The sequence below is a fragment of the Psittacula echo genome, assembly GCF_963264785.1.
Source record: "Psittacula echo genome assembly, chromosome: 9".
Taxonomy (NCBI): Eukaryota; Metazoa; Chordata; class Aves; order Psittaciformes; family Psittacidae; genus Psittacula; species Psittacula echo.
Genome location: NC_137745.1, coordinates 1,730,018 through 1,752,581, shown reverse-complemented (window position 1 = coordinate 1,752,581; position 22,564 = coordinate 1,730,018). Strand labels below are relative to the sequence as shown.

At 42.9% G+C, this 22,564-nt stretch overlaps 1 protein-coding gene across 8 annotated transcripts in view; it reads left to right on the top strand.

Moving 5' to 3' along the window:
- Positions 1 to 22,564, top strand: part of CADPS (calcium dependent secretion activator) — a gene marked incomplete at its 5' end in the record, with an annotated part of 213,435 nt that overhangs the window by 134,953 nt on the left and 55,918 nt on the right. For 4 of the 8 annotated variants that reach the window (XM_080625195.1, XM_080625194.1, XM_080625193.1 and 1 more), the window contains 4 exons: positions 7,349 to 7,450; positions 8,336 to 8,399; positions 9,177 to 9,300; positions 21,909 to 22,015. In XM_080625195.1, the coding sequence (XP_080481321.1) occupies positions 7,349 to 7,450; positions 8,336 to 8,399; positions 9,177 to 9,300; positions 21,909 to 22,015 (397 nt within the window). Of the gene's footprint in view, positions 1 to 7,348; positions 7,451 to 8,335; positions 8,400 to 9,176; positions 9,317 to 11,716; positions 11,790 to 12,644; positions 12,663 to 21,894; positions 22,016 to 22,564 lie in introns of all 8 variants that reach the window. The other 4 variants (XM_080625189.1, XM_080625191.1, XM_080625188.1 and 1 more) reach the window with 4 other exon arrangements.

Here is a 22,564-nt window from a genome sequence, read left to right as displayed (position 1 = left end):
TGACAGGATGACAGGCGTCAGCATGGGGATGATGCCTCCTCGCCTGTCCGGCTCCTGCCTCAGCAGCACGGGACAGGAGCAGAATGGGTGCTGGTGGAAATGCATCTCCAAGCTTGGAGATGACCCTGTGGCCGCATCAGGTGAAATGGTCAAAAGGGATTCTGGGGACTCTTTGGAGCCCTGTTGCTGTATATGTCAGGGTTTGGTCTCTCCCCTTCCCTCTTTCGGGCTCAGGGAGCTTATTCAGACCCCTGAAAGCCTGACATAATCTCTCCAAACCAAGGCTGTAAATCACTGCTAGTTGCATGACAAACCCCTTAATTTTTCTGTTAATGTCATCCTTTTCCAAGTAAAAATGGAGTTAATTGTAAATTGCTCATCCTAAGTTTCACCTGCTGCAGACACCCGAATAGGTAAGGTGCAGGCTGTCAGGAAGGCAGGGACCAGCAAGAGGCAAAAACTGATGAATATTGCATGGTTTACTGTTACCCATGTGCTTGCTCTTCACTAAGTCTAAGGAACTTGAGGCTTTTTCACTGTTGTGCTCACTAGTGAATTGATAACAGTGTTTTGCCTACCAGGTATCACTGGGTGGCTTTTGAAAGTCCTGCCATTATGGAAGATGATGTGATTTTCGATGTGTTTACCTACGTGGCAGTTAAGAAAGGCGTAGTGTTACTCATACATCCAACAACGCGCTGAGTGATTATTGATACCTGCGTTTGGTACCACCACTACAGTACTGAGGCTGTTGCTTTCCTTCATCGATAGTCCTCCAAAAAACTAGCAAAAGCAAGAAGCAGGGGTGGTTTTGAGAAGACATTGTGAATTGGGGGAGAATTATGAAGGTTTTATGTCACCGCTGAGATTTTCCCCTGCCTTCTGTTTTCATGTTTGTTGCTGTCCTCACATTGGAGGGCTATGACAGTACTGCCAGCAGTGTTTGCCATGCAGAGAAGTGATGTTAGAGGAGCCTCGCTGCTTCCCTGTCTGCAGTGTGGTTCAGAAAGTTTAGCTCGGCTTCCCCACGCCTGAATTAGTGCCGAAACCTTGAGCAGTGGTCGCTGCCCCTTTCGAAGAAGTGGATTTCAGGAGTGACTTTGGCTTTGCTTGTGCCTTTTTTTGACTTAAGCATATTGTAACTTCATTTTTAAATTTGGCACCAGAAAAGATTCTTTCTGTGCTTTTTAATCACAATTTTTAAAATAAGGCTAAAATATTGATCGTGTGCATGCTAAGTATTAGCAGACATTGAACTTAGCAAAATCAGGGTGACAGACTGAATGTCTTCCAGTCTAATAACGACTGAACACCAGCATTTTCTGCAAGTTGTTCACTGACTATTTACCCAAGGTCCAAGCGGCTACAACACCCTCTACTAATTAATAATTAGTGACTGTCTAATTATGGGGCTTTGAGCAACCTGGGCTAGCGGAAGGTGTCCCTGCCGATGGCAGGGGGTTGGAAGTGGATGATCTTAAAAGGCCCTTCCAACCCAAACCATTCTATAATTCTAGTTAATTTGGTACATTGATGACTTGCTCAGGCTGTATTTTACAGCATCAGACCTGTTTTTAAGAAGTAGCTCTTTCATTAGCTAGCATTACCATTACTTTTTTACTACTATAAGCCAGCAGAAATAATCTTATTGTCATAAACCCTGAGGAATTGAAAACTCTGTGTAGCATATATGTAATTTTTTCCATTGTATACTGATTACATATCTGTTTCACGTAAAAACAAGATTTGGGGGTTGGAACTAGATGATCTTTAAGGTCCCTTCCAACCAAAACTGTTCTGTCATAAGATTCTAAGATATTTCCGTACAGCTAGTTAAAAAAAAACCAAAACAGGACATTTTTGGTCCCTTAGAAGAAGTAGTAAATATATGAATGCTTTATCACAGTATCTTTATATACTTCCCCAGTAGTTCGTGTTTAGTTTCCACATCTCGTTCTGATGCGCAGCCCTGGCTGCAGTAGGAAAGGTTGAAATGTGGCAGGGCATGATGCTGTAACCTCTCGTCAGGTGCTGGCTCCATGTCCCAACCAGCCCCATGGTAAGTCCGTGGTGACACGGCATGCGTTACGGCTGTCTGTCGGATAGGATCCAGTGTCTGTGCTGAAGGGAAGTGGGTTGCCAGCCACCAGCAGATCACCAGCTCAGTGCAGCCGGCTGACGTGATTCATTACAATGGGTGTAGGATGGCAGTGCTCAGGAACCATCCGGTTCAGCCGCAGTACGTCAGGGGTGTAGATCGCACATGAGAAGCGATGAGCCGTGACTTGGCTCCGTGCTGCAGCGTGGAGGAGAGCCCAAGCAACATGAAGACAGGAGTTGGGGGGATGAAATGGCTCCCTTGCTCTGCAGCGTCTCGAGCGGGTGGAGAGCCAGGCTCAACAAAGGGCTTTCAACCCACATTTCCCGCACTGTGTGAACTCCCATAAGAAGGGGAGTTGGGGAAAATCAATGTTTTGCTGAATAAGCTTTCTTTTTTCCAAGAGGTCTAAACAAGTGGGCTCTTTGAGATCAGATTTACTGGGGGGAGATGCAGGAGGCAGCAGGCAGGCAGCTGTGATCCTGCCTACATCCCCAGAGCCAGTCCCCGTGTGAGCGGTGGGACTTCGCGCAGGCGAGTCTTCCTGCGAGGGCTCCTTTGAAAGCCTATCCTGACACATGCCGTCCAAGGCACTAATCATCGATGTTTACTGTATAGCTCATATGTGCTGCACCTGGCAAGCAGCAAGGGAGCTGAAGGCAGCACGTGTTTTATATTTGAGTTGTTACTTAAAAAATCAAATTATTTGCATCAGTTTTTGACATTGTTTTTTTTCCCTTGGCTCTGCATGCCAGGGCTCACAGTGCGTGCAAAGATCTGTTTGCTACGTGTAAGCAATATTTTCCCTAGTGAAAAAAAAAAGTGTAGACAAGTTAAACATAAAAGGTGTAAAAGATGATATGTCTTTTCGTTTATGAGCCGCCATAGTGTTTCATACAGGCTTATGTCAAAGAGATTAACCCACTGGAGCTATACCGTAGATTTATAATTTCATACAAATGCATGTGCTATTGCTTCATACATTCCGTATGAAGTAGTCTTTGTTAAGAAAAAAATCATTTTGATATATTTGTTTTAGCAGCATAACTATCCCTGGGGGCAGTGGGTATAATTAGAAAAGGGCATGGGGGGAGGCGGGGCTTGTAGAATAAAGCAGTGGCCTTAGGAGCACAGGTCCTAATTATAATTTATAATTAACCCCAGAATTTGCACAACCCATCCAAGCTAAACAAGGACTATCATTTTTTGCTGTTTAAATTGCAACCCTTTTTTTAATTTCACCACCTGCTTTGTTGATGTCGTTGTTTTCATGGCTTCAAACTTAAAAACAAGGGGGGATTAGGAAAGTGGCATTTAAAACTTTTCATGTGAAATATTTACAGTGGGAATTTGCTAGTTTAGAGCCAACACAGTGAATCTGCAGCAGAAGGAGTGATCTGAAACTTGTTTACTTATAATTAAAAATCTCCTTATTTATTTTTCTTGCCTTCTTTGCCCTTCTGCTTCCCTCTCTGCCCACAACTTCTGCCATACACCTCAGTAAGCAGGAGCTATAGAGAATCAGAGGATATTACGTCGCCATGCAGATGGAGACATTCGTGGTGTTTGTTGACCTGAACTCGTAGACCCAAACCCATTTTGTCCCTCGTGCAGCTGTATATACCATGTACATACAGAGCTTTGTTTTCCACCCTTTTGCTCTCCTCTCATTCCCCATCAGTGTAATAACGTCGTGGTTATGGGTTGCATGTGAGAACATCCATTTTCTGCAGCTGCACTTTAGCTAGCCTTGCTGCAGAAAGGCTGCTCGCTGGAGGAGTCGGTGCTTCTGTCCATGAGATCAAATAGCAAATATCAAAGTTGAGCTGGAGACCTTTGCTGAAAACAAAATTTCCGATAAGCATCGGAACAAGCTGTTGCAACTTGAGCTTCTCCTGGGGATTTTTTTTCAGCTCCATCAGCTATGTACTGGAATTGTCTAGAGCACAGAAGTGAATCTTAAATTATAGTGATGCTAAGCTATCTACCCTTTGTGTTCTTGCAAAAGGGAAAATAAATATGTTCCCTCAAAAAGATTACATTTTCAAAGTATATTTGACTTGAATATTTAATTAGCTTTTGAAATTATCAAGCTAATAAATTAAGTGCAAGGCTTTGGGTAGTGTTTTTCCAGTTCTATGTATATCCTGCATTTGTCACTAATTAATGAGTTCCTAATGCTTCAGCTTCTGGGAAGATGAGCAACAAAGATTAACATAACTAGTAAATCCGAAGATGTGCAGCTGGGTTATAGTATTTGAAATTTGACAAAAACATTGGAAGTATTATTATTTGTGACATGGCTCAAGATGGGGGATTGTGAGGAAAGCAAAGATGACAGAACTGGTGCTAACCACTGTGACAACAACTTGAAAAGCAGCCGACATGACATCTTTCCTATCATGCTGCCGAAAATGTCAACTTTGTGAAGGACAGTGAGAAAATGGTTTGCCGAAAATTTGAAAGGTAGATTCAAGAGATGCTCATCATGTCAGATGCGATATAGTCCACAGCTGGGTGAGAAAGGGAGTCCTTGCCATGGTGATGGCTCTCGGTTGGCAGGCCCTTCCAGACATCCGTGCTGCTCCAAAAATGGCTACAGCTGACCTGTAGATTGTGTCAAGTTTGCAGTAGCATCATACACGAGGGCAGTGTGAGTTTATACCGTGTGGTAAGCCCTGCGTGGAGAGAATGGTGGCCGGGGCCACTGGGTTTGATGTCCTCCTGGCCCCAAGAAAGTCAAAGACCAGGTCGTTGAGCCTTCATGGTCTACATGCGCCGCAGTGGTTGGGCTGGCATCCCTTGGGGCATGTGAGATTTGAGTGAGAGCCACATTGGCCAGAGGTTCCCTCTCCAGAGCCCACCTTTTGTCTTTGTGTGGAGCAGTGCTTCCAAAGTGATACTTCCAGAGCCACCACTGCCCAACCAGGACACAACTGATGCTGTCACATCAGCCCGTTTGGGTGTCCACCATCAGTTGTTATGTGGTGAGCACTAAATAACCATTTCTGGCAAAATCGAAGCCATTTGAATTCAGTTAGAAACTGTGATTCATGTGAAAAGGCTGCCCCCCAACCCAAGCTGTCAGATCCTGCCATTAAATCTCTCCAGTTGAGGTTATTGACCCAGCAAAGGGTAACATAACTTTCAGACCATTTCCAGTCCATCGGTAAATCACTGCCAGGGCAGACGGCTTCTCCTACCCCATTTGTCAGTGCTGATACAATTAACCTAGTGACACTCTGTGAGCTGCTATGGGTACCGGGGGAGAACCAAGTGCCAAAAGTCAAATAGGGGCTTCAACCCTGCTCCTTAACGTATGGCATTTATTGTGGTCTGCCTTGACTTATCTGCTTTTCTGCTTGGGAGCAAACCAGGCACTGTGAGGTGCACAGCATCGCAAGAGGCATGAACGTCTCTGCCTGAATATTAAATATTTTATGGAACTTTGGAATAAAAATATATTAAGTATGTTCAGACATTAATTTTTGCGCGCTATCTAATTTGGTTTTCTTGTGGCTTGCTCATTTCTTCAAAATAACTAATCCTAATTAGGTACTAATGAGACCAGATCCATACTTCCAAAACTGTTTATGAAATGTGTTCCCCAGATGAGACATTTTATCCAAGTTTCAGCCTAAATCTTTTTTTCCTATTTTTTTTCTTCAATACACAACTGAATTTGGCAAATAATCAAGTCAAGATTTCTGATGAAATGTTCTTTAAATTTAAATACATCCCCTGGTATTCGAGTCCTTTTCTGTGTCCATGTTGCAAGTTTTATTTAATGCTTATTTAGCTTTAAAATTCTGCAGTAAATATCGTGTACAGTTTGCAAGATCCTTTCCAAAAGGTTTTAATGGTTTATTCACCTGTGTTGGAACACCAGAGTTTGTATTTATAATATCAAGAGCTAACTAAATGCAGGGTCAAGGAGAAGTGGTTATACAGATTTTATAGCTTTTAATTTTTTTTATAGCTTTTTTTTTTCCTTCCCTTAAAGTTTAGGGTCTTTGATTCTTTAAGAGGAAAATAAAGCCAACCAATTAACCCCTGACAGGAGGTTCATTAGAGGCTTTGTAATCCCTTGCCAAGTCTTTTGTATAGCCAAACCAGTCCAGTACTGCGGATTTATGCAGCTTAAGCTGAACACTGGAGGAGGCCTTTAAGTAAGAACATTTGTTCAATTTTAAGATGTCTTACATTACCTAAAGAGTGCCTGTGCCAGCAGAGTTGCCCAAGGAGGTACACAAATCCGTAGACTTTGCTTGCCGGCAATGGGAAGCGGTGCCATTGATTGTCTGCCCGGCCGATCCCTTTGGTGTATGGATTAGACTCACGCTCTCCTCTCGTCTGGAATTCTGCTGCACGGCGTGTTTCTCCATGTGGGTGTGGGGGAGAAGGAGGGGATTGCTGCTTTCGGCTCTCAGATGGGTTGGCATCAGCAGAGGTATGGGGTGGAAGAGCACAGGGACCACTGCATCATCCAGCCCCGGGAGAGAGCTTCAGCAGGGTTCACACTGTGCTCTGTGAACGATGGGAAGTACCCCAAGCCAGCAGGACCCGTGTGTCACAATGCACCTCTGTGCACTCCTGAAATACGAGAGTGTTGTAAATAGTCCGAGAAAAGCTTTGGTGAATCATATCAATATGTTACTTTTTATAAGTTGAAATTAAATGACCAAAATGGCATTGCATTTTCAAACACAAAATGCATGTCGCTCTCCAGGCACATTGCGGCATATATCAGAGATGGTTCACTTCAAGAAAATCACGATAGTGGGGTGATTCAGCAGTTATGAAGGAGTACAGAATTTCATATTCTGTTTGTATATATGCCTGTTGTCAGTAATTCTTCTTTACTGTGAATTGTGTTAAATTGGCAGCTGATTTTTTGTGCAGAAATTCAGTCCCTGTTTTGCCAGCAATGGGCTCTATCCTTCAGTGAGTTCATTGTCATATAGATGTATTTAGGGGGGATTCTGTGTTTTCTGACTTCCCTATCACAGCAAAAATAAGGGAGGGGAGGAATTCGCATCTAGATTATGTCTCTGAGAGAAGGTATTTATTTATTTGGTTGGTTTGGATACTGCTGCAACCCTCCGTGTCTTGGTGTGGCACGTCCTCTGTCCCACGTCTCATATTTGGTGACATCCCTTTCCCAAAGGGCAGTGTGCTATGTGCTGCAGGGATGAGTTACCAGGGTGGCACGGTGTGGAGTCTGAGTCATTCATGGCATTTCTCCTCCAGGCCTGACGGGATAGGAACTGTGACCGTGGATGAGAAAGAGCGTTTCGAAGAGATCAAGGAGCGGCTCCGTTTGCTTCTGGAGAATCAGATCACGCATTTTAGGTAAAGGCAGAGAGCCCAGGCTGAATGCGAGAGGACTGATTTCCTCCCAGCTCCCTCCTATAAGCAGCAAAGCCAAAAGGCAGGTTTTGAATGCATACGTGACACAGACCTACGCAGGGCAGTGAAGCTTGCACTCTAGTGTGTTTGTGATGGACAGTGATTTCAAATATATAACCTTCACAGGGTATTTCAAACCATCTTGCTCCCTTAGGCATGGTAATGCTTGGATTTTTTCTAAAATTGAACAACAGCAAGAAATATCCCTTATCCTCTTATTTCTCTGTTCTCTGCTCAGTTACTACTCGTTTATATTCCCTTCTCGCTAGTATTCAGATGGGCAGGGCTTTCCGCAGGGATGGGTTCTGCTCCCACAAAACAGGGTGAATTGCCCCCAGCACCCCAGCCAGGTTGGGCACATTTGCACACAGGCGTGTGATGTACATTCACGTGCAGAGTCCCGGTGGGAGCCCCTGGGAGCTGCCTCTCGCTGGGATGGTGCCTGGTTCAGGCAGTTACCTACAGCCTGGTGCATCACCGGGTCTCTGGCTGGAAGGAAATGTACCTTGCCAGAGGGGCTTTGGCTTGGGGATTTTTTTCACTTTTACAATAAGATGATATTTAACTCCCTCCTGGGAAATCTAAAAACCCCCCAGGTGCCACCCAGATTTAATAAGTTGCTAGAGCAATCAGCTTATTAATTATTATTATTATTGCTGCCTTATTGTCCACACCATCAAACCCTTTTGGAAAGCCACCCTGTAGAAAGACTGCTCATTCCAGGCAGAGGAACTATAAAATTGCTTGGGCATATTCAGGAAAGCATCTTTATAGCTCTGGAAAGGCTTATTCATATGCAGCGATGTTAACATCATGTGTTTTTTCTAGGTACTGCTTTCCATTTGGCCGTCCAGAAGGTGCACTAAAAGCTACTTTATCGCTGCTGGAACGGGTAAGCATAAGAGAGTGGTTAAAACTGCCTGTATTCATGTATATTTCCATCTAGAGCTTGAGGAACTGTTGATTTTGCATAGGGCATGTAATTAATGATAGTATTGAATAATGATATTTAATGTTGAAATGTGGGATTTAGGTGGGGTTGTTCTCTCTCCTGCTTCAGCTCAGAGGCAGGTGTAGCCTGGCCACTGAAGGCGTCACAGCCTGTGTCTGCTCATAGGTAAGGGTGGAGGATGTTGCTGGCAAGCATCTCTGCCACAGAACCTTGTAAGCAACGCCTGGCTGCTGTCTGGTGAAATACCCGTCTCAAGGCAGACTTGTATCCCCCAGATGTCTGAAACCTGCTCACCATCATTCTCCCCATCCCTATTTCAGCCTTCCTGCTGCTCCGGCATCCTTCTCACCTCTGCTAACACTCAGTTTGGCCAAGCCCAGGCTTAAAACCAAGTCAATCAGCAGAGCCAGAGAATGACATGACATTGCCTGGTACTGGGAAAGTTGCGATGGATCTTAATGGCATGCCCTAAAAAAAATCAGAAGCACAGATTTCAGGGCATGCCGTAGGGTATAGATATAGAAGGGGAATAACACAGCAGGCATAGGTCCCACATCTCGAGCTGGCCAAGGTGACCTTGTTAGTGGATCCTGCATATGGTACATGTACCCCAAGAGCCACACAGCACTTGAGCAGGAATGGATGTGTGTGCTGGGCTTGGAGAAAAGCAATTCTGTGTGCCCGATGCCACAACAAATCAGATTTTCTTGTGTCAAGGTTCTGATGAAAGACATAGTTACTCCGGTCCCTCAAGAGGAGGTAAAAACAGTCATCCGTAAATGCTTGGAGCAAGCAGCTCTAGTCAATTATACTCGACTATCAGAGTATGCCAAAATTGAAGGTAAGGCTCTTTCTTTGTGAAATTACAATTTTGTTATGTTTCTAGGAGGCAACTGTGGCTGGGAGCTATTTAAAAGAAGCTCATTTGCTATTTATTCACTTGTCAATAAAACTGATGTGATTCTGAATCTTTTTTTTTTGTGGTGTTGGCTTCGGAAGCAGTTAGGAATGGAAGCTATGCAAAACGTTTCTTTTTATAGAAAAGAGGGAGGAAACAGTTAAAAGGAGCTGTAGCTTTTTGTGTGTATGTGATCGTTAGTGCATTCGGCCAGTGGTGTAGGATTCAGACTCATGTCGTGGTTTTAAAAAGCAAATTGAGAAATACTTGGGATGTCATCTTTGCAGCGGAAGGTGTAGTGCAGCTAATTGCTTGTGACAGTGGAGTTCAGGAAACAAGTGAAAAATAAGAAGCTGAAAAACTGTTTAATCTATGCTTAATCATTCGTAGCCAATTTAAAATGTCTTTTTTCTGGGAGTGTTTCCTTCTCATTGCAGTTTGCATAGCAGTCGTTGATCAGTGATCCCATACTCACATCAGATTTCTTTCTTGTCACTCTAAATCTGGCAGAGCTGATATTATTGACCTTTTAAGTTATGGGAGAATAATAACCAGTGACCAGAGACACATGTAGCCATCAAAAAGACATTTTAAAGCTTGCTGGAAGATACGTGTTAGCTGAAGCTCTACAATCCAGTCGTTCTTTACATGTTAATCAGTTTATGTTGGTACCTTGTTGGCTGCTGTTCCTAACTTGAAACTCCTACCCAACTTTATCCGAGTTCCCAATTGCTTAAACCTGTATGTTCCAGATGAATGGTATGTTCTGCTCCAGACTTTGGGTTTCTGTTATGTGTGATGTGAAGCTTTCCCACACCTGAGATTATTGTCGTATGCCTCTAGGACAATATTGAGAGGAGAAAAAATCCCACCCAAAACTCCCTCTGATTTCTTCATTGTTCTTGCTTACATGAAAAATTGGGTTGTTATATGACAAATTGTCCAGGTTCTGTACATGACATGTCCTCTCTTTTTCCATTTTTTTTTTCCTGTCTGTTGATGCAAATTGTGTACCAGTGGTAATGAATTCATTGTTATGCATCCAGTGAGAAACACTTAAGAATTGGGCACTAAAAGGATGTTTATCAACTCTTGACTTGGTAATGAGTGACAAAAATAGAGAAGGAACGAAGGTTTCATAAGCACTGTATTATCAGGCAATTTATTGAAATACTCAACTTCACAGGATATTTTAATTGGTGCATTCTGTAAAATGCGATGTTTAAATATACTTGACAAGGCTGGAGAAGGACTGAGAATCAAAAGCAGCTTTTCTGTTTGATGGATGCTTCTAAGCAGGGCTGGCTCCCTTAGGTTCTCTGTGTAAATATCACTAACTCGTTGGTAAGATTTGCTCTCTTCTTTCAGATAAATCTATGCAAAAACAAACTTTATGATCTGTAAGTAAAAATGCATTCATTTCCAAAGTAGAACAGCTAGTGTGTACTTTTCCTTTTGTGCCTCAATTCTTCTTGGTTGTGTTAATTACCTGCCCTCTTTTTGCACTGTGACTTTTAGGTCTGGGAATACTTTGAAGCAACAAACCTATTTTTTTCCAGCTGCCTTTTCGGGGAAATAGTTCATTCCACACTACCTGCTCTCTTCTGCTTTTCTCCTACTTTATCCGTGATTGGCCACAGCCACTTTTTGATACTGCCTCTATAAAAGTGGTTGTAACACCAATTTCCAAGCATGCTGGGATTGTTAATTCGAACAACCCAACATCCGCCAGCTGCATGCATCAGGTTTTCTCTCATGAGCATAGTCCACAACATGTCCAAATACTTCCTTAGAAGAGCAAATCGCAAGTTTTCCTTGGTGAGATGTGTTCCTGCGCACCTTATGTGGCTTTGAAATCTTGCTTTTGAAAGCTGACATTCGAGTAGCCACGCATTTAAGAGAGTTTTGTCAGGGGTGCAGAACCAAATCGGTGGCAGCAGTGCTTGAGGCTATGCTTATGAAGAAATACCTGTGAAAGCCTTAGATACTGAAGGCTGAAATCCTTAGTATCTCGGAGCCTTAAACCAATGAAATTCTATTTCCCTCTATTCATGACGTTTTGATCATTATATTCTTGCAAGCAGTTAAGAGCAAACCTCTACAGTCATGGTCACAGCCTCTTTTGTGACTCATGGGCATGCTGAATGGTTAATCCAGTAGATCTCCAATTTTAAGCCTCCTTTTTTTTTAATTTTTTTTAATTATTTTTTTTTTTGCCTCCCTTTTATCCTGTGTGTATCCCAAAATACTCTACGGCTATTTTCCTTTTAACCTGATGTAAAGTTTTCCTCTGACCTATAGCCTGTAACCTCTTTACCTCTGACCTAAGCCTCTTGCATGCCCAAATCCTCTTTTATAGGGAAAAAGAGAGAAATGTATGAGCATCCTGTCTTCTGCTTGGCCTCTCAAGTGATGGATTTAACCATTCGTGAGTACCTACCACCCTCCTCTCCATGCTGTCCTCGCTCTTTCTGTTCTCATTTCCTCAAGAAAGTCCAGATCCAAACCAACTCACTCTCCTTGCTTCAAGTCTTTTAGCATTGGCTTGTCTGTTGCTTCTGTCTGTGAAAACCCAGTGTGAGAAGTCCAGTCACTTTTTATCAGCCTAAACCAGGTTAGACAATTAACCCATCTGTTTGTGATAAACTCAGATTGTCTGTAAGTTTTTTCAGTTCTTCTTTATGTCCGTGACCTGAATGCATTTTTACTTTGCTTCTGTGTAACCCCAATTTGTGAAGTGCTTGTCACTGGTACACAATCAAAAGGTAGCAGCTACATGGGGGAGAAGTGAGCTAGAGGTCAGATAAAGGACACTTGGAAAAAGCCATCCCTTTGCCTGCGTATAAGATCTTTACAGAATCCTATGTATAAGATTGTATAAGGCTGTCCTTTCTCTGTACATCAGATCTTACATGTCTCCTGTCTGTTAGCTCTCGAGCGGAAGGATGCACTTTACTTGCTCTCCTTTTTTACTTACTCCTTTACACTGAGCTCTGGATGGGACGTCCCAGGCCGCTGTCACTTGGAGATCCCCTCTGTGTCCTCAGAGCTTGCCCTCTCTGGTTTTCTATTTGTGCAGCGTTTTCTTTCACCTCCGTGAAAGGAGCTTCTTTTGGTAACCCCAGGCTTTGGGGAGGGCGGGGGGTGAGACGGGGCGACTTTTCTTCTTTTCAAATGTCATATATCACGCATAACTGGGGGGCTGTGCGGTCCACTTGCTCATTAATCCTGCATTCTGTTCTTGTTTCTCTCTTTTCTCTCCTTGTTGCTTTCTCTCTTTCATATAGAGAATCAAAAGGATGCAGGTGAACAATTGTATATGCATTATAAATTGCTAGGACTGTTGAGTTATATTGATTTTGTTTTCTTTTCTCATAGCTCCTTAAGACATGTACTCCTTCAGGCTGAAAATGGAGATGCATTAATACTTAAGGAGTTAATTTGTGCTGTCTATATAATCTTCTTTTCCTCCTTCCTTAGAATAGAGTGCAGGTTAGAAATACCATGTAGAAATGTAGTATCTTCTTAGGAGTCAGTTTTAGAGGAGAATCTAACCTTTGTCGAGTGAAAGTTTCTTGTTTTCCAAAAGAAGTGGGTGAAAAACTAATGTTGGTGATTTGGCCATCAATCTACCACACCTAACAAGCCCATGTATAACTAAACTAACGTTCATTTTTGGTTTTCACATCTTCTGTTTTATGCCCTGATGGGAGGACTGGGTTTTTAAGTATCCTTTTTTTCCTATTCTTTTGTTAATGTGTAACAAACAATCTGGTGGGACAGAAGTCATGTTTGTCTCTCGTTTCTAACCTGTGCTGACGTGTAATGAGGCAAAGGCTCAGCTCAAGTGCTCATCTCTTCAGAAGGGATGGTGGAGCTCTGCAAGCCCCTGTTCTCGTTTCTGTTGTATCCCGGAGTCCTAGTTTGAAAGTCCTTGAAACCTGAACTGTTCATTTCTTTTTGTGAGTAGAATTGTTCTGTTTTGTGGAAAAAAAACCCAAAAACCAACAAACAAATTAAAAAAGTATGAGGTTGATTTCAGTTGTGTTTGCAAAGGCAAATTGCTTTTAAAGAGCAGTACAAGAGGGTGGGCCAGGTTCTCTCCTCAAGATAGCTCAAATGATCTAGACCTATTGCATGACAGTAAAATTAATTTTCAATAGCAATAAATATTTATAAGAAGGAGAATAATTTATCCTTATGGCTACGAGAGGTGCAAATAAACAAACAGCAAATGGAACAATCCCAGCTCTTACCATTAACTAACATTGAAGCGAGCGCAGGCTGTTGTGCATGAAGCGTAATCAGTGCAGTGAGCATCCCGCTCGCTGGCAGCGGCTCGTTGCATGCTCATGGTTTAGAAATTCAGAAAGATGTTTCTATGGCCCAGCTCGTTTAAAATAAAACTGCTTCTTGTCAGTGCTTGGAGCAAGTGAAAGGCCACAGGGAGCTGTGACTCTGCTGCTTTGTGCTTATAAATCTGTTGTCGTACATGAAAGATTTTCAGGCAAGGTCAGCAGGACTCACTTGAAACCAGTTCCTCAGCTTAAGTGGAGTTGAAAAAGTGACTGGGCTTTGGCCTGGCTTGTTATTTGTTTTGCCAGAAGCAAGAATAAAAATAAGATGCTGAAAACAACTGCTTTTTAAACACACAAACGTCACCCTTTGATGTCCTTTCTCCTGAGAAGTATGTAGTCTCTTGTCTTGCTTTAAAAACATTAAATAGAACATTAAACAAAACTCTGTGCTAAAACAATTAAACAGGAATGATTTGCTTTAATTATTAATCAGGCAAAACTACTAACACTCAGATTAATAAGTGCAGCCTTTTAATAAGTGTTCATCTGCTTATTTATATAAATCAGGAACCCATTGTTTCTTTAGGAAAGAGTCACTTCTCCATCCCTTATACATGGGATTTTTGAAATGTGCTGCACTGTGGCACTGAGGGCTCCCATGAAAACAAGTGCCACTTTGCACTGTGGGAGTTGGGTACAGGCAGCTTTGGAGGGGGTGCCAGCCGGGACGGTGGTTTGTCAGTTTGACCATTGGTTTAGTTTAGCGTAAGACTTCCTTAGTTTTCAGACCAAGTATTTCTTATACTGTGTTTTAGTTTTGGTCTCTATAAGACGGGTTTCTCGTGGTACTGCTGAGGTGATGCACAGAGGTGAGAAGTAGAGGAGATGTGGGGATGGAGGATGGTCTCGCCTCGGTGCTTAGTGCTAAGCGGTAGAGCAGTGGGGCACAGACTGCAAGTGGAAAGTAACTGGAGAGCAGAGGGACCTACTGAAGCTCTATTGCTCTGTTTACCAAGGGAAATCAGCTACTCTGGGTCTACCCAAAAATAACAGGCTTTTGCTTGTCTGACAGCCTCTCCATCCCCTGTTTGGGGAAGCAGGGCTCTGGAGGCACAGCATCTCGCCATGCTGCATCGCTGGCATGCTCTGTCCTCCTTAGGTCTGTCCCTCCCAGCCAGGCTGGCGGGGAAGCCTGACTTCCCTTGAAAACACACCCAGCAGTGATTCCAGGGTATGTGGAAAGCTGAAACCTAGTCAGTGCAGGGGTCAGTGCTGCCCCAGAGCAGCGAGAGGCAGCCACCGTGCCCATGCAGAGGCAGACATCTCTCAGGTGCCTACGTCAGGCTGGAAACCTTGGCTGGCACCAGCCATGGAGCATCTTTCACATAAGCACTTGCCCAGCAGGCTTAGAAAGCATCCTCAGCCGAGGAGGCAGGTGCAGAGGAGGTTGGTTTTTTACTAGAGCAGTACAGCAGGCTGTTAAGAAGCAAACCAGTATTTTTCAAGGCATTTGTACTGGCCCTTGTCACAGCCTCCATGCTCACTTTACGTCACTTCACTGTTTCTGGATCTCAGCCTCTGAAGCTCTATGAGCATATCCATAAATCTTAGCTAATGTGCTGAAGGGTTAGGAGCTGAGCTGCCTGTTGATTAACCTGGTCCAAGACAAGGAGAGGTCCCGTGTGATTTGTCAGCCCAGCCACCACTGGGCAATTGCTTCCAGCACTTGTGATAACCCACAATGCTTAAACAGAAAGTGAAATTACACTCCTCACATAAGTATGGATGCAAAATGGATGAAAACATCAGGAGTGGAGACTGGAGTCATTAACAAGTCTTACACTTTCAATCAGGCATGACAACAACCTGTATTTCTGTGCTGCTGATCTGCTGCTTTATTTATCTCATTCCTTGAAGTGGCATTCGGTTGTGTTTCACAAAGAGTCATTATGCAGCTTTTGAGATTTCCTCTTGCCCTTTCCAAGGCAGTGTTTAAAACAGCATCAAAGTTATTACAAGAGCTTCGGAAAACACAAAGGTCTGCATTGTGCCGCTATCTTTCCTTAAGTCTCTTACCAACTGCAGAGCAACTTGCTGCCTGAGGCATGAGGCACAATTCAGATATGCAAAAATTCTTCACTAGGCTGAATAATCAACAGAAAGTCAGGAGATCAGTTCTCTTTTCGGTATGTTGGGGTTTGAGAGCTGAATTAGTCTTTTTGTGAGTTGAATAAAAAGAATTCTATTCATTTTCCTTACTTTTAAGGCAACGCATCTTAATTTAAAAGAAATAATATCACTGAAATCCCTTTCAGGTACATACAGATTCAGTTCACAAATAGAGTAAAAGGCTGCTCTGCCTCATCCTCGGGCTAAGTCCATTACTCTTTATACTTACCTTGAGAACAGCAGCTCTTTTTATTGTTTTCATGATTGGCTCACAAATGAACACTTACGTATCAAAACCTTTGGCAGGGGTCGTATATTTTTAATTATTATAAAGAAATCATTGAGTCAGTGGTTATGCTTTAAAAAATACGAAAAGTCAGTAATACTCTTCTCCTATTGCAAGTGTAATTCTCACTGATGCTGGTGCATTAGTAGCTCATCTAGCACAAATCACGGTGCTGAGTGAGAAATACGTAGTTTGAAGATCTGGTCCATAATACATGCAATGAACTGCAGACAATATAAATACTCGAAGTAGCACAGATTCTTAATATGCCTGTTATAATAATTGCAGGCTAAAGCTTATTGTAAACACAACCCCAGAATTTGCCAAGTAATTCAAGTTTCTGCATGTATTTTATGTGCAAGTATCATGCAGAAGCTTAAAAACCTTTAGCAGAAGTTTGTCCAGGAAGGCACTTCATCAGGTTGTTAGGAAGCAAGAAGCTGCTCCTGCCTCTGCTCTCAGTGTTGGAGGTGTTTAAATCTTATTTATTTGACACATGTAAGCAGCAAATGCAAGAACATTTCTGATGCTAAACTGGCTGTGGTGAGGCATCGGAGAGGAAAAGGACGGGGAAGAAAGAAAAGCCAAAGTGAAACACAACCTGCCACGCGCACTGCAGCTGATCTCTGGCAAGTGCCATAAAACCAGCCTTATACTGCTCCTTTGAGCATGAGCCCAGACACCCCGTGAGAGGGACCTCACATATCATCCGCAAGACCTGGACCCAGAGACACACATCAACTCCTCTGCCTGTGGGGCGTTGCAGTCACAGCCCCATTTCTATTTGAATTTACAGAGGAAATTAATCACTTCCTTAGGCAGACCTTATTTCTTGCAATAAAGAGACAACAAAGAAAATGTGGGTTGGGGTTTCACAAGGCCTTCAGTGCCCACAGGAAGGAATAGACCTTTTCTTCCCCTGTCCTTCAGCTCCAGGTGGTTTTGCAGCCATCGTGCAAGAGCCCTGGATTTGAGTCTAAGATATTTAAATAAATGAAAGAGCTGAATGTTTGTGCAGATTGGGCCAGATAAGATTTACGTGAAGAGTTTGTTGCTTAACCTGCTGTAATCCCTTGTGGAAGCTTGTGTTCAAGCACCGGTGGCGGTGGGGAGATGCCAGAAGCAGGATAATGCGCTGGGGGGGGACCTCTCGCAGGCCTCCCAGAGAAGTAGAAAGCCACCCCGGGGCACTGTGCTGACAACTGCACAGCGGGAGCCTCCTCCAAGCTGTTCTGTACATGCTGCACTAGCAATTCGTGAAGTCCCGGTGCTGCTGCATCTCTTCCCTTTTCCTCCTCTTCCTTCTCTGTTAATGACTTTTCCCTTGGACAAAAAACACTTGCACAAGTCCAGCCTGTTCTGCACGATGGGGTCTGGATGTCCAGGAAGTCTCAAGTCTGTTTTTTGATGGGTTGGGGATGCAGGAGCTGGACTTCACATTTAAGGGTCACAGCACTGAGAGATGCAGTGGGATGCAGTTCTGGGGTGTGATTTTACCCTGCCTTTGATGCTCTCTCTCATTGACATTCCCAAGTTGGGAGCCCAATGGACTCCCTGGATGTCCAGAGTCCCACCATGCAGTCAGATGTAGGTGGGAGGAGATGTGTGATCTCTTCTCCCCACGGTCCCTTCCCATACAGGGACCTCAGCACAAACTGCTTTCCATAGTGATGGGCAGGAATATATTCTCTCTACATCTACATGTTGAGCTCAGGAGCCATCAGTGAGTAGCTAAATTAAACTCTTGCGTATGTTTTAAATTAGAGTGAAAGTCACTAGGCCGGTGCCCAAAAAAAAGCAATTATCTTTGTCACTTGAGGCTGAGAGGTTTGTTTCTGGGGACAAAGCCACCCTTGGTAAACACTGAACACGAATCAGGATGATTCCAGGGATGAACAAATTGATTTGCTTTTCCTCTTACCAGAAACCAGCAGCAACAGTAACAAAAAAGCTAGAAACCAATAGCTTGAATCTGAGAGTCTGAATTAAACCATTATGAGGCTTAAAAGACAAACTAAAAGTGTGTGTGTGTGCGCGTGCCTGTATGCGTTGTATGTGTGTTTATGTATGTGTGTGTATCTATCTCTGTGCGTGGAAAGGGGAACCAGCCTAACTCATACTCTTTAACTAACGGTTTACTCGAATATTCTTTATTATACTTTGATAAGTATTATAATTCTGTGAGAATTAAAAGCAATCAGAAATCTACTTTGCAGAAGCCAACCGATTTCTTTTTTACCCACTGGAAAATGCAAGCAAAATGGCAAGGACTTTTGGCAATAGAATGTCCAGATAAATATGCCAGATTCCTTGCAAATGGCATGATTAAAAATAGTCACAATGCTGCTAAAAACTGTTATTAAATGGAATAGAAACTATTGTGTTAATATATTCACAGCCTATAATTTATTCTCTGAGTGTATGTAAAAGGAAAGGCTATTTTCTTTGAATTTTTCCTATGCTGATATTGTAAACTATATGACAGATGGGTCAAGTCCTGATTGCAGTATTCTAACATTTGGAATAGCAAGTAACATATTTGATAGAGCTGGCAAGTTTTTATATATGATTCAACCCAGAATATAAAAGCCACTAGAATTCCAAGTTGAAAATAATTAAATGAGCTGGAAACGATCAGGAACCACACATTTTTAAGTGACAGATTTTTTTACATGTTTAAATTGCACAAGAATATTTTATAGCTGCCTTTAACCAACAGTGACGTTTAATTCTAAAATGTGTAATTGATATTTGCAAAGCAATTAATTCCTGTGGCTCATTATTCTATTGCTAAATGTACCTAAGCGTTGGGGCGCTGACTTCAAGTCATCTTTTTTAGTAGACCTTCTCTGGATTTCAGAGTTTTAAGGGAATTAACCTATTTCAGTTTCCTTCCGTGGCTGCATGAAGTGCAGTTTCATACTTGCATTGAATTTTTAGCTTTCTGATTGCACAGTATTGTAGGATGTTCGAATCTGCTGACTTCTAGAATGTGTGTTGTCAAATGGTGTCATTACCGTGTAATATTTCAAGTACCGATAAGCAAAAACCCAGCAGCTTATGCCATTTGTACTTGATCATTTCTGCTTATGTTCCTTTTGAAGTTTCCATCTTTTTGTCACTGTTTATGAAGTCATTTGTCTCTTTACTTTTGGTGTCTCTCTCCGTCATGCCCAAGCAGCCCGTCCATCCAAGCCTAAGCCACCGGCTGGGCCACCATCATCTCCTCAAACGCAGACTAACATGATAAATCATATGCTCAAAGGCATGGCCAAACAGCCGCCAAGTACTGTAATAGTCTTCCTTCCTTTTATTCAGTGGTTTTCTAGTCTAGCAGTTGCTTGTGTAGCAGTAGAAAGCTAGTTCTCATGTGCAGCTTTATACCAAATACCTAGCGCGATGTGGTAGGTTTCAGAGATTTAGAGGTAGCATTTATTTCAAAATGTCCACATTTTTTTGTCTAGCAATGTCTGACATATGCAACATTTTCAAATATCAACGTCAGCACAAAATAACATTGTTGTTGCATAACATTTTGCATGAAAACTATAAATATGTATGAGCTTTACATGATGTTGGATGAAATGTTTGATAAGTATATCGTATACGTTTCATGTAACTGTCAGTGCTCCAGCTATCTTAGCAGAATATTCTGATGTATAGTAACTTAACCAGGGAAATATTTAAAATAAGAAGAAAAAAAATTAAGATTGACATCTGCTGGCTGCCAAAGTTGTATAAGCATCAATATTTTCTTTAAAGACAGCATCTCTGAGCAGTTGTTCTTATTAACACTTTTGTCTTTTAGTTGTATTTGAGAGCAGATCAGCGTTGCAAATGAGAATGGGCCTGATGCTGCTCTGATCAATGGAAAAGCTTCCCCTTGGCTTCAGAGGTGCAGAAACAGCCAGAGCTTAATAAGGAGTGTGTCTTTGGACTCCTTCTGCAAAAGGAAGTTTGCACTGGCTTCTTGTAGTCAGTGAGGTGCTGGATTGGATAGGAGAAAGGATGAGGAGTTAACCAGCAGTTCTCCAATTTCAGTATTTGCCCTATTAATTATATTAAGGGGAACCTGGGTTTGCTTGTTTGTTTGTTTGTTTGTTTGTTTCCAGTGATACAAGAAACAAAAGGAAAACCAGAGAAGAAACCCCCAAGGCCCGTATCTGTGGCATAAACCATGGTGCATCTCTCAACCAAGCTGAGCACCTGCAATGCCAGAGCTCCTCAAAAAACCAGCCCAATGTTACCATTCTGAAAACTATGGGTTTCTTTTTCATGGGAAATCTGTTACCTGAACAGATAGTCAGGGAATACTAGGATCAGGCAAGATTTTGAGGGGGAGAATTAAGTCCTCGAAGCTCACTGATGCTTCAGCAGGGCAGGGAGTTTTCCCTGGGTGACCCAGCAGAGCAGAGCAAAACACTGGTGTGTGCAGAAGGCTGGAGCTCAGATGCCCAGCCAGCATCCTGGGTGTCAGCATGACCCACACTGCTGGCTTAGCTGGGCCTCTTTGGAAATCCCAGGGTAGTTGCTAGTGACAGCGCTTCAGTGCATGCACTGCTAGCGTTTTGCTGTGCTGTGGACATGCACTCTGCCAATTTCAGATTTATTTGGCTATTTGGGTTTTGCTACCCATTTATGAATTTTCCAGCTTCAATATTGTGGAAATGCCAAAATCCACATCCATGCAGAGGTATTAATCGGCTGGTGTAGCTACCAAGGTGCAACGCTGTTCTTCACCCTAGCTGTGCTAGTGATGGGATTGGCACCAGATTATTAATCAGAGGGACAGATGTGTAGTTAACTTGGTGACATGCTACAGCATGGGTGCATCCCAGGGAGCAGATCCTCTGCTCCGCTTCTTCTCAGGGTAATCATCACAGGGAGATTTTGGACACCTCGTGGAAGTGAGACATGGTGAGCTCACAGAAACCTCCTCGCTTGCGCTCGGCCAGGTCTGCAGAAGCTGTCATTCAATGGAAATCTCTATATTATTCGAGTCAGACTGTTAGCACCTCAGATGTTTAATGTGCTGTTAATAACATTAATTACCTGGAAGATTGGAATTAAATTATTTTTTAAAGTCTTCAGAGAATGCTGCAAAATAGTTCAACGTAACTAAAGACCAAGCTCCAGGATTTAAACTCTTTGGTTTGTTTGCGGGGTTTTTGCTGTAAAGTTGCATCTCTTTTCCCATATAAATCTTACCTATGAACTCTTAGTGGGATTTAGCACTTTCCACTCCCTCCAGCATGCGTAACTCCTTGACCCTTGTAGAGTTAAATCCTGGAGCAAGGCAGGCCTGCAATCTTTGCTTTCAGTCGCAGGTGACATTTGAATTTCTCAAGTCTGGCAATTTATTAAAAGGACAGATTTGTTTGAATTGATCTTCTGAAAAGAATTTTAAAATCATATAGACGTAATTTGTATAATAGCATCGTCTACACTGAAGGATACATATTGTTCCTGTGTTAGAGGCCAGATGCTGTCTTTAGGGAATGCGATGTTCTGATTTGAGCTAATAAAGTGCCACCATCTCACCATAAAGCGAACTCTGACAGTATTGTGAGATTTGGAGCTGGAGCACTGCATTTTCATAGTATAATAACGAATGTGGCTTTCTGGTTTGCTCAGTACTAATTATATAAGCATTTAACATATGCATGAAAAGATCTTTAAAGCTATAGAATATTATGGGATTATATGTATTCTTTTTTAAAAGAAACCTCTAAAATAACTTTACTGTACGTCTAGCTTTTCATTCTACCTCCCTTTTAATTCGAGTTCTTGTACTGCAGAGAATGTAGGCCGGTTAGTCACGCCAGCTAAAAAGTTAGAAGATACAATACGTCTGGCAGAATTGGTAATTGAAGTCCTACAGCAAAATGAAGAACACCATGCGGAGGTGAGCAGCGGTGCCCTGCGAGGTCGTGTTCCCCCTCAGGTCTGCAGGGGGCTCCAGTGGCTCGCAGGGAGCTTTGCATATCTGTGTGATGTCTTCCCAACTGGTGCTGGGTTATCCTTGAAAAGGCAAAAGCATTCTTAAGTAATGGTGCTCGAGTGCAATGAAGGCAAAGTGACAGGTCAGGAAGATGGCTCTTGCAGAGGGGAGGGAGGGCTGAAGGAGGAACGAGTTCAGTTCTGCTCTCCTTTGTCAGTCTGCAGCCTTTCATACAGTGCCAGCAGGAGACGGGTATGGCCAAATATACTCACCACCAACCACATACAAGAGCAAGCCTGTCCATTTTTCAGAAAGGTCGTATTTCCAAGTAATGCCCTGTGTTTGTGCCTCCAGACAGCAGTAGCAGGGTCCCTGCAGCAGCTTACGGCTCCTGCTGTCCAAAGCTGGAGCAAGGAAAACCACCACAAACCAAAACAGTTCTTCTTTTGTCCCTTTATGAGCATTCAGGTTGTTTCCAGGGCTTCCCCTGGGCCCCTGCGGTACGTGACTAAT